The sequence below is a fragment of the Equus asinus genome, chromosome 8, assembly GCF_041296235.1.
Source record: "Equus asinus isolate D_3611 breed Donkey chromosome 8, EquAss-T2T_v2, whole genome shotgun sequence".
In the NCBI taxonomy this organism is placed as follows: Eukaryota; Metazoa; Chordata; class Mammalia; order Perissodactyla; family Equidae; genus Equus; species Equus asinus.
Window position 1 is genome coordinate 77487279 of NC_091797.1, and position 14677 is coordinate 77501955.

General features: G+C 39.5%; 2 protein-coding genes across 9 annotated transcripts in view; one reads left to right on the top strand and one right to left on the bottom strand.

The window, feature by feature from the left end:
• RAD9B (RAD9 checkpoint clamp component B) overlaps positions 1-14677 on the top strand; it is a 64541-nt gene that overhangs the window by 31495 nt on the left and 18369 nt on the right. The window contains exons 11-12 of one of the 8 annotated variants that reach the window (XM_044775890.2): positions 2019-2078; positions 8160-8281. The exons of 5 other annotated variants lie outside the window; for them this stretch is intronic. In XM_044775890.2, coding sequence (XP_044631825.1) covers positions 2019-2042 — 24 coding nt within the window. In that variant the 3' untranslated portion in view covers positions 2043-2078; positions 8160-8281. Of the gene's footprint in view, positions 1-2018; positions 2079-8159; positions 8427-9876; positions 10099-14677 lie in introns of those variants that run through there. 2 more of the 8 variants (XM_044775888.2, XM_014858683.3) reach the window with 2 other exon arrangements.
• The window catches only part of PPTC7 (protein phosphatase targeting COQ7), a 35883-nt gene continuing 31371 nt past the window's right edge, over positions 10166-14677 (bottom strand). Inside the window, exon 6 of the mRNA XM_014858685.3 lies at positions 10166-13978. Within this exon, the coding sequence (XP_014714171.1) occupies positions 13920-13978 (59 nt within the window). The 3' untranslated portion in view covers positions 10166-13919. The remainder of the gene's footprint in view (positions 13979-14677) is intronic.

The following is a 14677-nucleotide window of genomic DNA, read 5'->3' on the forward strand; positions in this document are numbered from 1 at the left end:
CCATTAAGGTGCTGGTGACGTTCTTATAACAATATAGCCCACACTATTTGTTTGCTTGTTTTTAGCTTTTTGCTTTAAAATAATTTTACTTTTAAAAAGTTGCAGAAATAGTACAAAAAATTCCCACATACCCTTCTCCCAGACTCGCCAAGTGTTAACATTTTCTATAATAGTACAATTATCATTTCATTGGAGAAAAATCAGAAAATACAAATCAAAGGTAATCAAAGATAATCACTACACATCCTTTTATTATTACTCTACCTTTGAAGACTTTTTCTATGCACATATATATACACATACTTGCGCACATGCATATCAAATTTTAATTTTTAAAATTTTGAAGTAAATTCAGACTCACTTGCAGAAATAGTGTAAAGGATTCCCATATGCCTTCATCCAGATTCCCTAAATATTGACATCATAGGTTAATAGAGTCTCCTTTAGAATATTTTCTAGGTCTTGCTTTATCTTTCTTTACTTGATGCTTTAGTAGAATGTCCTCAAATTTGAATCCTCTCATGATTAAATTTCAGTGGTGCATTTTGGGTAAGAATATAACAGTGATGCTGAGTTCTTTTAGTCTATCATACGTGGAGGCACACGATGGAGTTTTTTTTTTTTTTAAAGATTGGCACCTGAGCTAACAACTGTTGCCAATCTTCTCTCTTTTTTTCTTATTGCTTTTTCTCCCCAAATCCCCCGAGTAGATAGCCACATATTCTAGTTGTGGGTCCTTCTAGTTGTGGCATGTGGGATGCTGCCTCAACAGGTGATCAGTACTGTGTCTGCGCCCAGGATCTGAACCAGCAAAACCCTGGGCTGCCACAGCGGAGCGCGTGAAGTTAACCACTCGGCTACGGGCCTGGCCCCACGATGGAGATTTGTCTCCTTGATGGTCTTTATCTGATTAAGGTGCTATCTGCCAGATTTCTCCAGTGTAAAGCGACTGCTTTTCTGTTAGTAATTGAAAGAGTCTTGTGGGGAGCTACTCTGAGACTATAAAAGATCCTCTTCCTCATCATACTTTTTGCCTACTAATTTTAGCATTCATTGATTTTTTTTTTCTATTTAAAATAGTTATCACTGTGATGTTTGCCAAATGGTGATTTTTCTTTTTGTCGGATGAAACTTCACTTTAAGTTCTTTCCCTTCTGCCCTATTTATTTGTTATTCAATTATTTATTTATATCATGATATACTCTTGGCTATTAGTCTATGAATTTTAATCCATTACTAGCATTATTTATTTTCTTGCTTAAATTGCTCCATATTTGGCCACTGGTAGCCTATCTCCCTTTGACATGTCTCCAACATTTTTTTTCTAAAGATTGGCACCTGACCTAACATCTGTTGCCAGTCTTTTTTTCCTTCTTCTTCTTCTCGCCAAAGCCCCCCAGTACATAGTTGTATATTCTAGTTGTGGGTCCTTCTAGTTGTGCTATGTGGGACGCTGCCTCAGCATGGCCTGATGAGCGATGCTAGGTCCGTGCCCAGGATCCAAACCGGAAAAACCCTGGGCCACTGAAGCAGAGTGCGTGAACTCAACCACTCGGCCATGGGGCTAGCCCTTGTCTCCAACATTTTTTGAGCACTTCCTTACTTTTTGGAAGCTTAAAATGTCCTAGGCTTAACTTGTATTTCTCCTGCTCCAACCCCAGAATCAGCCATTTCTCCCAAGAGCCCTGGTTCTTTTGATTGGAGATGGTATATAGAAACCAAGTTCCGAGTGCTAGGTGTGCCCTTTTGTACTAGGATTTCATTGCTTCTGGGCCCTCTCAGCAGACAGAGCTAGGAAGTATATGCATTTATTGACACATACACATGTATTGATTAATTTTTATATCTATTTGTATACGTATATATATTAAAATCCATAAACTCATAGTAATACCTCCAATTCCAGTTCAACACCACTGAGTCCATGCTAGCCTCCTGCTTGCTTTATTTATAACTCCTTTTTCTGACAGAAACTAGGCTTATTATTCACAGTATGTTTACTTATTGTTCAATCCTAGAACCCACAGTTTCAGAACTGCTAATCCATACCCAATGAAAAACAAATCTGCTAACTAGAGGTACAGTATCTGTCATCATTATTTTGTCTTTAGTCGTAAAGTATATATTCAAAATACTGTTTTTCAAAGTTCCTTAGGTTAGTTCTTCCCTCTCTCATATTTCGGTGTGGTTGTTCATCCTCTGTAATACAGGTAGCCTTATTTGTTTGCTTGTCTTCCGTTTTGGTTCTCCTCAAATCCTTGTTGATTTTATTTGTTTATTTCGAGTGCTGAGCCATCAGCAGCACTGAAAGTGGGAACTATACAAAGGTATATGCAGGGCGCGTCACTCCCTCCCTCCTCTGCCCGGGCCTGGGCCCCTTGTAGGGAGTAAATCTCGTTAAGTTTCTCACTTATCATTTCTATGTTTCTTTGTGCACAAATGAGCAGATACTTATGTATTTTGTCCCTTCTTTCTTATACTATAAATGCTGTTTTCCACTTTGGTTTTTGCACTTAACAGTATATACTGAAAATCACTCCATATCAGTTTCTCTTTTTTCCCCTCAGCTGCTTAGTATTCCATGTGTGAATGTACCATAGTTAATTCAACGACTCTCCTATCTGCTGACATTTAGATATCCCCTAGTATTTTGCAGTTACAGAGCTGCAGTGAGTTACCTTTTATACATATGTTTTCATATTATCAGAAGTGTAACTTCAAGGCAAATTCCTGACAGTGTGATTGCTCCTTCAAAAGGTAGTGCATATGTAGTCTTGTGAGGTGCTGCCAGCTTCCTCTCCAGAAGGGTTGGACCAGTTTGTGTCCCCTCCTGTGACGGAGGAGAGAGCCTATTTCCCCCAGCCTGGCAAACAGCTTATGTTGTCAAACTGATAGTTGAGAAATGATATCTCAGTTGGTATTTCAGTGTAGTCTTTTTTTTTTTAAGGATTGGCACCTGGGCTAACGACTGTTGCCAATCTTTTTTTTTTTTCTGCTTTATCTCCCCAAACCCCCCCTGTACACAGTTGTATATCTTAGTTGCCGGTCCTTCTAGTTGTGAGATGTGGGACGCTGCCTCAACGTGGCCTGATGAGCGGTGCCATGTCCGCGCCCAGGATCCAAACCCTGGGCCGCCGCAGCGGAGCACGTGAACTTAACCACTCGGCCACGCAGCCGGCCCCTCAGTGTAGTTTTGATTTGCATTTCTCTAATTGTGAGGTTAACATCTTTTCATGTGGTTAAACATCTTTTCATGTGGCCATTTTATAATTTTAGGGAATTGTTTATTTTGTCTTCATATTTTTCTATTTTTTTATCCTTTTCCTTCAATTTTTAAGAGTTCTTCATATATATAGATATATATATCTATATATAAATGGATATTGGCCATTTATCTGTGATATATAGTGCAAACATTTTCTCCCAGTTTGTCAGTTGTCTGTTAAATTTTTTTTGTCATAAAAATTTTCATTTTATGTAGTCAGCTTTATCAACCTTTAAAAAAATTACCCCTTGATTTTGAGTCATTAATTACAAAGCCTTGCCCCACTTGGAGGTTAAAGAGGAATTCTCTCCTGTTTCCTTCTAGAACTTGTTTTTCATCTTTTTATAGTTACATCCTGAACCATTTGGAGTTTCTTGTCTTGTGTATGGTGTGAGGTATGGATCTAATTTTATCTTTTTGCTACTCAGCTATCCCAGAACCACTTCTTATAGGGTCTACCTTTGCTCTAGTGAGGTGCTCCCTTTATCATATGCTACATTTCTGTATTTGGGTCTATTTCTAGACTTTCTTTTCAACTCGGCTGAGCTGTTTGTCTCTTCATGTGTTGGTACACATTTTTCATTATGGAGGCTTCGGAGTATATTTAATGTCTGGTAGTGTTAGTATCCTTTTGTAGATTTTATCATTTTTTTCCTGGCTATTTCACTTGGACTTTAATATCAACTTATCTAGCTCCATTAAAAAGTCTTTGGTATTTTTTTATTGGGATTTCCTTAAATTTCTGTTAACTTGGGGAAAACTGATATCTTTATGATGTTGAGTCCTTCTGTCCTAAAACAAGCAGTGTATTTTCCTCTTGTTCAGGTGTACTTTTGTGTCTTTCAGAAGTGTTTTAAAACTATCCTTATATAGGTTTTACACATTCACTATTAAGTAACCTTTTATGTTACTATTGTAAATGGAGTTTTCTCTAGCATTATGTTCTCTGACTGCCTATTGTTTGTGTATATGAAGGGTATTGTTTTTTGCATGTTGATTTGATTTCCTGCTGTCTTGCTGAATTATTTGATTGCTTCCATCAGTTCTCTCTCAGGTTTCCAGACACGCTGTGGGCCTCACGTAGAGATGGTTTTACTTCTTCTTTAATGCCTCCATGGGTCTCCTTCGTTCAGCTGCAGCAGCTCATCACCTTTAGTAGTGTTGCATGGCAGTGAAGACAGTAGCCATCCTTGCTTAGTTCCTTAGTGGAAACGTTTGGCATGCACTTTTGTGTTCTACTTTTGCTCATGGTATTGTTCCTGCAGCTGAGGTGATATTATTCCTTTCTTCTCCACCTTTTCAACTCCTACCTACCCTTCAAGGCCCAGCTCAAATGCTACTTCTCTTTTTGAAGACGTCTCATTCTACTCAAAGCATTTGTTGATCCTATTCATTATTACCGTCACATGATAATTTAATATAGATGCTTGTCGCTCCACTAGGTATATTGTGAGTTCATCAGGGCAGGCCTGAGTCTTACCCATCTCTGTATTCCTAGTGCATAGCCAGTGGTTGACAAACTTTCAGCCCTGGTTTGAAATAGCTTAAGAAGGTTAAAATCCCTCCAGTCGTATCACAAAATTCCCAAATGAAAGCAATTTAAATTCACCTTATTAAAAAAATAAATCTATGGTAGTATACTACTTTGGGAAAGGGGATTTTCAAACTTAAACTGTGATAGAGGAGTATTAGAATATTCTGAACAGTGACCAGTGATTTTTTCCATTGTGGATTTTCAATAAAATAAGTTTAAACAAGAAGTTATACGCAGCTCTCCAGAGCACCAAAATGGGGAAAATATGTATTTTTTAAAAAAGATTTTATAATAATTTATCTTCTTGTTTAAAAAGTAATTTTGTTGGGATTATAATGGTTTATAATAATTTATCATCTTACCCAATTCATATTGGACTTGAGGCTAATTCCCAGCTGCATGGCTGTTCACAAGCTTTCTCCATTAGAAGACTGTCAGATACCAGGGAAGGACTCAATCATCCAGCCACACAGACTTAAAGGCCAAAGAGTAGGTGGGGACAAGAGAGGGTAGCAAGTAACATTTACCCTAAGTCAGTAGCAAATTCAGGGCAGTTTTCAAAGACCAAAGTAAACCTAAGCTTTCTAGTTTAATTAGCACCATAAAAATTAAATGAAGAGCTATCTGCACATAGTATTGTACATTCAAGAGACACAGATACTGTCTTAAGGTCACTTTTAGCTTTAGGATCTTGACCTTGGCCATATTAGACTCTTCAGAGGCAATTCAGACTATGCCTCCAGGTACAATCAAAGGCAGTATATTAGTTTCCTATTGCTGCTATAACAGATTACCACAAATTTAGTGGCTAAAACGACACAAACTTATTATCTTACAGTTCTGGAGATCAGAAGTTCGAAATGGGTCTCCCTGGGCTAAAATCAAGGTGTCAGCAGGGCTGGTTCCTTTCTGGAGACTTTAGGGGACAGTCTGTTTTCTTGCCTTTCCTAGCTTCCTGAGGTCACCTGCATTCTTTGGTTTGTGGTCCCCTTCCATCTTCAAAATTAGCAATGGCCAATCAAGTCATTTTCACATCGCTTCACTCTGACGCTGACTCCTCTTCTTCCTCTTCCATGTTTAAGGATCCTTGAGATTCCATTGGGGCCACCTGGCTAGTCTAGGTCAGCTGATTAGCCACCTAATTCCATCTGCTACCTTAATTCCCCTTTGCCATGTGACATAACATATTCACAGGTTCCTGGGATTAAGACGTGGGCATCTTTGGGGGGCCATCATTCCGCCTACCACAGCCAATATCACAGCTAACTTGGGGTGTTCCATCTGGAGTGTGAGTTCAACAGCTGGTATCACACTTGCCACCGTGCAGAGGACATCTTCACCCTCTGGTTCGTGAGGATGAGCCAAGAACAGGGTCATTCATTTATTCATTCATGTTGTCTACTGTGCGACTTCCACAAGTATTTGTTGAGGGCCACATGTCATAGATGTAGGGTTTACAATGGTGAGCAAAATAAACAAGTTCCTAAACTTTATAAGAGACTAGGGGGGAGATAGACATTAAACAGTCACATGACTAAATATATGATAATTTTTAAAGACTGATAAGTTCAATAAAGGAAAAGTTCAGGGTGCTTTGAGAGGATTTAAGTTGTGAACTGACCTAATCCAGGAGGTCAGAAAGTCTTCTCTTTGAAACTGGTGTTTGGGCTAAGCTGGAAGGGACAAGGTAGTAGGTGGGGAGTTGGGTGGATGTGTGGCATGTGCAAAGGCCCTGTGATGGAGGGAGTGTGGTGGTTTTAAGAAACTGAATGATGAAGGCTGGCCAGTGTGGTTAGAGAGCAGATAGGCAGGGAGAAACAATGGCACAGAGTGAAGCTAGAGAAATTGGTGAGTGCCAAATAATGCCAGAAGAGTCTCGTAAGCCATTTAAAGAACCAGATAAAGTACCTTGGCATTTAAAGTATTTGAAGGGTTTTGATAGGGTGGACTGACTGAGCTGAATTTTTAAAAGATAACTTTAGCTGCAGCTATTGTGTGAAGAGTGGGGTGCAGTGAGGCAAGAATGGAAGAAGTTGTAGCATGTGAGAGATGGTGATTCCTTACAGTCCAGATGGAGCGAGGTGGCCACAGGAGACAGCTAATAGAGGAGACAAAAGTAGCAAGACTTGGTGATGGATTGGTTCTGGGGGTTAAGGGCAAAGGAGGTATCAAGGATGACTTAGGTTTGGAGAAATGAGATCAATGCTCACTAAGATCATGAATTCAATTTTGGATATGTGAAGTTGCAGAAACCAAGTAGGTAGTAGAATATACGGATTGAAGTTCAAATTCTAACTTTGAGACTCCCTGGCATATGGATGCTAATTTCAGCCAGGGGTCTGAATGAAATCTCCTAGGCAGAGGGTACAGAGGAGAGGACTGCCATTATTTAAAACAGTGGTTCTCAAGCAGGGGCAATTATGCCCCCCAGGCGACATTGGGCTATGTCTGGAGACACTTCTAGATTCCACACTTCAGGAAGGGGGTACCGTCATCTAGTGGGTAGAGGCCAGGGATGCTGCTCAGTATCCTCCAATGCATAGGACAGCCCCCACAACAAGGAACCATCAGGCCCCAAGTGTCACTAATGCTGAGGTTGAGAAACTCTGATTCAAAGGCTGGGTAGAAGGTAAGCCAGCTGAAAAGTCACAGAGCAGCCAGGAGAGTGTGGTATGAGGACAGTACAAGAACAAAGTGTCAGAGTGAGTATCAAGTGGGATGAAGAAGGAAAATGGTCATTGGCTTAAGGATGTGGCAATTTGCGGTGACCATAATACGAACAGTTTCTGAGAAGTGGTGGGGTCAGGAATTTCAGCTAGGACTGAAGAACAGGAGAATGAGCAAATGGAGACAGCAAGTGCAGACCACTCTACAGCAGAGGTAAGGCGACAGCTGCAGGGAAGAATGGGATGAGGCTGTTTATGTACAGATGAGAGATGTGATTATTTAAAAATGCTGATATTCCTATCCAGTAGAGAAGCACGGCAAGGGCTGTGAGGCAGTTAGGGAGGCAAGGACTGGCTTTAGCCTGGAGGGGTAGCTCCTGTCGCAGAGGAGAAAAAGGGACGCTGGATCGGAGTCAAGCAGGATTGGCTGCAGAGTGGCCCCACAGCCCCGAGTACGGAGCGGCTTAGGCAGGAGAGTCAGAAGCAGAGCATTGATCCCAAGCTGCGTGCCTCTGAAGTCAGGAAGGGTTGCGTTTTAGGATGTGTCGGCCAGTTCTGGGTGTTGCATGAACCATCACCATCAAAGTCAGGGAGACCACACTGGCCAGGTTTCTGAAAAGGGGCTGTCACCTGGAGCATTCACGGAGCACTGACTTTAGCTTTGAATAAAGTGCAGTTACCTTTTTCCCTCCAGTTTTCTTGCATGTTCTTTGGAGCAGTTTCTTCTGACCAGCACTTCAGCCACCCTTTCGACAGTCTGGCAACAGCAAGTGACAGTGAAGAGGACGTGAATTATGGCAGTTTTTCCACATTCTAACACTTAATGATGACTGAGTTGGCCCCCAAGCCATTCACTAGCTCACTTGCATCTCAAACATGTTTTCACACTTAGTCTAAAGATATTGTCTTGGGCTTCCTTGAAATGGAGGATGGGCTTCTGCTTTTCTGAACATCATCTTGCACAACAACCATCTCTAGAAATAGCTGCTTGTCAAGTGTATGTAATTTGCTTTAAATCCATTATGCTACTTGGGACGCAGAAGGGTTTTCTGTGCAGGGAAAAAGCTCGTTAGAATTCTTCAATGCACGTTCACACTAGGACTTTAGCATTTTCTTTGCTTCTTTGCCAGTATTATCAAGGTAGTGAAACTTTCTTCGGCAGCCGTGTGGAGTGCGTCAGCATGGCTTGTGGTTTTGTGATGAGTAGTCAGGTCTTTTGTATTTGATTACAAACATTTCATTTTGGTACTTCCAGACATAGTAAAAAGTTATGCAATCTTTACTCATGTAATGCCATGACTTATTTTGTCCATTGCTTTTTCTATTTTAAGATTTTAAGTAAAATAACCCTTGGAAAAAAGGTCAAGAATAAAAATATATAGCTACCCCCCTTCACTTTGGAGTTTTTTTATATATTGTAAAATTTTATTTTATAGCTTTAAATGGTTCTGATTTTCAGATGTGATTTTTAAATTTTGCAGTGTGAATCAGAAAAGAATTTAATGTTAAGTGATGCCAAAAGTTTATTTCTGTGTTATCTGATACAGAGCGGCAACCTCCACTGCCAAGAGCGCCTGGGTTTGGAGTGGGGTGAGGTGGAAGATGACTCTCTGTTCTTTCCCCTTTAAGAATTAGCTTCTTACCTGCACAAACAGACTAAAAAATTTGGCACAAAAACATCATTATGTAATATCTTATGATGCATGCCTCTCCCTCCCTCCCCCAAACCTGTTTATAGTCAATTATAACCTGACAGACTAGACTTCTGTAACATTGTCTCTGTGAAACCATCAAGTCACAAGGAAGCGTTAACTGGCAAGCAGCTGTACTTTAGATTTGTGAGGAATTCATAAACAAAGGTGGCTGAGTGGATTACTAAACTTTAGAACTGTGAACGAGTTCTAACTAAAACCAGAACGAATTTGGCTCTTGTACCTTAGTAATGAGTCAGAACTACCCACAATAACCTAATAAAAACTCAAGTTCATCCCAAAATGTTCCTCAGTGAATGAAAATGGGCCTTCACCAAGCTTTTTGTGGAAATTGGCAATGCCCACATAATTTCAAGAAGTCCATTCACACTGTAGACTAAAAATTGATGTATCTTATGCTTACACTGATGGTTAACAATGACTTTCACACATTCCTAACAAACGCAGATGACTACACAGAGAACATCTAGACAGAAGCGTAACTGTAGGTCTCCTTGCTGAGGACCAAGTTTCTGGTTCACTCACTGAAACAGGCAGGGGGAGTTAGGTTGTGAAGGCATCATCAGTAATCCTTGGATGCAGCACCGGTCTGTAAAAGATAGTTACATTGTTAAATGGTGTAGAATTTGGATTTTAGAATTTGGATACAGAATACTAAATTTAAATGACATCAGATTTTTTTGTGGCTTCCCTTCATAGCATTTGGAAGATGCAAAAAGCCACCTTAGCTGGGAAAACATATATTTTACATTCAATAATCAGTCCATTATGATGAACTTTTGAGGAAGCTGCACTGATGTAGTAAACCAGCTGGTGAAAAAGAGCTAAGGTGGATAAACCAGTGAAAGACAGAAAATGACGGCAAAGAGATACGGGGTCACCGCTCCACTACGAGGCTGAGAAATGAGGACTTGACAGAGACCAACAAACTCAGTGTCAAGGGCTGGTATCTTATTTAGTTATATTCGAATTAAAAGGAGGACACAGATTAGTATAAATACTATATTTATTAAATATCTTTACAGTTTATTTAAATGTATTTACAGAACTATTCCTGCATAAGTTATATTTCAGACATCCAATTCAGGTCATTGCCTCTTGGGTAAGACAAATAATGATAGTCTCAACAGAAAAAAAGCAGCTCATTAGTATACACAATTCAAATTTACTTCAATATTTAGCCATCTTTGCCACAAACGACCTGCTAACAGTTAAAATTTTGACATGGACACTTTTGCTTTTTAGTTGAGAAGTTCAATTTTGCAATGAATTTAATTTTTTTTTACAAACAGAATCCAAATGTTTTCTGCTTCATATTCTCAGCTTTATAAGCAGATTTTGATTTTTTAATATTGTAAAATGTATTAATTGCAAAAATGTGATAGTTTCCAGGGAAACTGGATGTTGTAGCTTCTGCCAAAGAGCTGGTATAAGGTGACAAGGAACATGAACTTATTCCAAAGTACGAACATTTACAGTTCTAGCCCATCCTGCTTACAATCTCCACAACGCTCCAAACTGACTCCGGAATTCCCCCAATTCCTGCCTTGTTACTTGCTGTGGTAGGTTGGTGGTACTGCAGGTGGTACTGAAGGCTACTGTTCTACCCAGAACAAAAGCAGCCGAGAGGAGAGCATGCCCTCCCATCACGCAGAGCTTGAAATCTAGTCTCTAATCTAGACACAGCCCAACCCCCAGACATGCACACCTGGAATGGATGCTTTTGTGATTTAGTACCCATCAACCATGTCAAGCCAGTACAGTAATTCGGGACAAATTTCCCCCCTCATTTCTTCTTTCAGTTTTTAAGAGCCTATGGCCTCTACTGAATATCTGTTCGATAAATTTTTTTGTGCGCAGGCAGCTTAAGTTCACAGGAAGAAATAAGGTTCTGATATGTTTAGAGTGCACATTTTAAAACAGAACAAAATAAAAATTTCAAGCATGTGATAAAAATATTGATTTTTATAATACAGTATTGCTTTATAAATATAGATGGAAAAGCTATAAACTTTACTGGTCTTTGGTGCATCCAGAGAGGGATAAATAATTTGCCATTTGTAAATCAGAAACCCAAATTCTCTTTTGTTATAAAAGTCCGTTACATGAGGCAAATGTGTGTGGTCTTTTATACTGCTTGATTTAAAATACAGTTAACACACACATCAAGTTTAAGAATCAGACCCACCAAGTGGTATATCTCAGTCACACCCCACAGAGACTTGGGTCCTGTGATCTAGAAAATTCCAGTATGGGTCCAAACACAGCCTCTGACCACTGAGAGTGGAAGGAGTTACTTGTCAAGTAGCACTCCACATGACCCCCAGCGGTTATAAAATTAAGTGCATAACACAAAAAGGACAAGGAAAAAAGAAAATAGAGAAAATATTTTGTGTCACTAATCTACAGGCCAGGTCCAAAGTCAGTTCCATTGTGAAACTCAATTCTTGTCCCACTATTTTCAATGTCACTGGAACAAACACATTGCTGATTTCTAACAATCATTTCTCAAAAAAGATTAAGTTGATTAAATGAGTTGTGTAAACCACTACCAATCTAGCTTTACAAAGATTGTGTTTGATGGGTTAGATGAGAGCAGAGAAAAGCCAGTGACTTGACCAGCACTGCTCTTACCAGGAATTAAATGTAGGCATTGGAAAATTAATGCAAAATATATCCAGGTCATAAGGATACATATACCTCTGACCAGAAATAATTCAAAACCCAAGCAAAAGAACTAAAGTCGTCAGCCCAAGTATAAATGTATTCCTTCCCACAAAACCCTTCTGGATGCAACTTTCTTTACTTTTTAAATACACAGAGACTGCAAATAGTTTGTGCAAAATAAATACCCCGCCACTTGCCACTCACGCTTCCGTGTTTTCTCGTAGCACAATGGGCTCGCATTATTTAAAGTCTCCCTCCACCTCCCGCCCCGCCCCTGTCTGCTCTACCAAAGAATTCTGTTGTGTCAAGTTAGGGTAATTAAGGCATTCTGACATGTAATTAAAGGTGATTTAAAATAGATATCTAACATTATGCCAATTTAGGAATAGTAGATAAATTACTGAACGGCTTACAAATGAATAACTCATTCTTATTATAAATGAAATGCCTGTTACAAGCATGATGCATTGAAATATAGTAATGACATGTACATGGTACATGTTAAACAATTTTAAATAAAACAAAAGCTTGACAGTTACTCAAATATACAGTACAAATTCACAAAACAAAATCTTTTGAAACAAGTTGAGGTAACCTCAAACATAAGTCTTAATGCAATAAACCAGGAAGTAAGTATCTCCTTTAGAGAAAGAGACTTTCTAGACTCTCCTCAGGTTTAATTGCATTCTCATCTATACAACCAACGTTACCTGACTTAGATATAAAACATGGCTTTAATTTAAAGATTTCTAAGTATATATATTTTTCTACCAACAAGTTAATGAAGGAAAAAAACTGACCCAAAAATATATATCTTTACAGCAGTCGACTTGTACACAAACCTTAAAAATAAGTTTGAGCTTGCAGATAATGGGAAAATTGAATGTGGGGTAGTTTTATAAGGAACTACACACTGCAAGATGGCTATTTGGAAACTGTAAACATTAAGCTTGATTCAGAAACCGCTAAATTTCTGTGGAGGGCAAATGCAAATGTCAGATCATCACCAGGAGTCTTCCTCGTGGACTCTCATGCCGCTGCCACTGCCCACGGTGCTCTTTCCATGTGGACGCCCTGAATTTGGTGCATGCTCTACAGCAAGCAAAGCTACTAATAGAAGGTCTGGGAGTAAGACCAGGGGTAGCATGACCATCAAAAGCCGACAAAATTCAAAGTTACAGCTGTCCATTCTCAACCCATTTTAGGCCCGAGGGCCTAGAGCTCCCACACAGGGGCATCATTGCAGACAGCTGGGAGGAATTTCAGCCACAACATGAAATGTCTAGGCTTTGAGGAGTTTTACAATCTTGAGTAGTATTTCAATTAAAACATTTTGGTGAGGAATCTCCCTACCCCTCCTGCAGACCAGGCCACCAGCCTGTGATATGGACTAATCAAACCGCTGAAATCACACACAATTGAGCATCCTTTAAAAACCATGAAATGTTTGCCTCCGTAGAAATAAACTGAATTTTTCTTCAAGTGTCTAACAAAAAAGCTCCTGGGATCAAGATTTCATAATCCAGAGCAATGTTTTAGAGCAGAATTATAAGCCCCTGAAAAATAGGAGTTTATAATGAAAACATAAAGCCACACCCAATCATAAAGACTTGTATAATACACGTGTAACATTTCTTTTGATGAATAATGTTTCTAGTAGTTGTACAATAACATACAATTTGTGTTAGACTTTTAAAATCACTTTTACACATTGTGATTTTGAATTCACTTTACCAACATCACTCATTTTCAATACCTCAACCATTTTTGAAAAGTAATTGCCCGTTTTGGCTTTGAAAACCTCCATCCCATCATGGAAAGGACAATGAGAAGCAAAGGCCAATCTTCAGATCTTGATTCTCTTCAAATGTTGCTGGCGGACATGAGCCAGCGAGTGACAGTAGTGGTTCTCAACATACATCTCAACAGGGTCTCAAAAAGACAGGCAAAGGCTTACATCACTGGCCATTGAGATCAGTGGCAAAGAAACGTGGTCCCGCCAGCAGGATCAGCACACACGGCAGGGGAGAATTTGGGGTGATGAAAGGAAAGGCAGGAGTTGACAGCTAGGCGACTCAGTCTGTATACTCAGCCACGATTGAAAGAAGGACGGTGATGTCATCTGGCTTTCCACCTAAAATGAAAATGAAAATGTATTCATGTATCTCAAAAGGAAGAGTCAATCAAAAACACAAGCCTAAGTAAGTGCTAGGAGACAAATGCTTGCAATTCAGACAGGTTTGGTTTGTCAGTATAGTCTAGAAGAAAAAAGAAAAAAAGATTTGATAAGGAGAAATAGTTTAAAAAACACCAAGGAATTACATGTAATTTTAATTGAAGCTTTAAAAAGAAAACTCTTCCCTGCTCCTTTACAACAGACGCTCCATTTAAATGGCCACCATATCCTCTGTTTACAGCAATCACAGTAAAGACGAAATCTGGTTAGGGCAAATTCTGCTGGACGAGAAGGTTACATGCTTCTACCCATAATCCTAATTTGGACAAACATATCCAGTGTTTTGAAACTAGGAATAGCCTTGTATTCTAAATCTGTCAAACAGCTATGGCATGTGCTTTTTTCTATTTTAATATTTCCTGGAGGGCTAAGAAATGCTTTACATGTCATAATATTGTATCAGCAAGAAACTGACCCACTCTCCTAGTTCCGATATGCTAGCACCAACATGTCATCCCGGCCCTAAGACTGAGCTACTGGCCCGCTCCCAAAGTTACACATCGCTCAGGAGACAGAAGGCCTCTTTAGGCAAGGACAATTTAACACTGCTTCCCTCTTCAAGACCTGCTGAGGCAATCTGGCTGGCAAATACTGTCA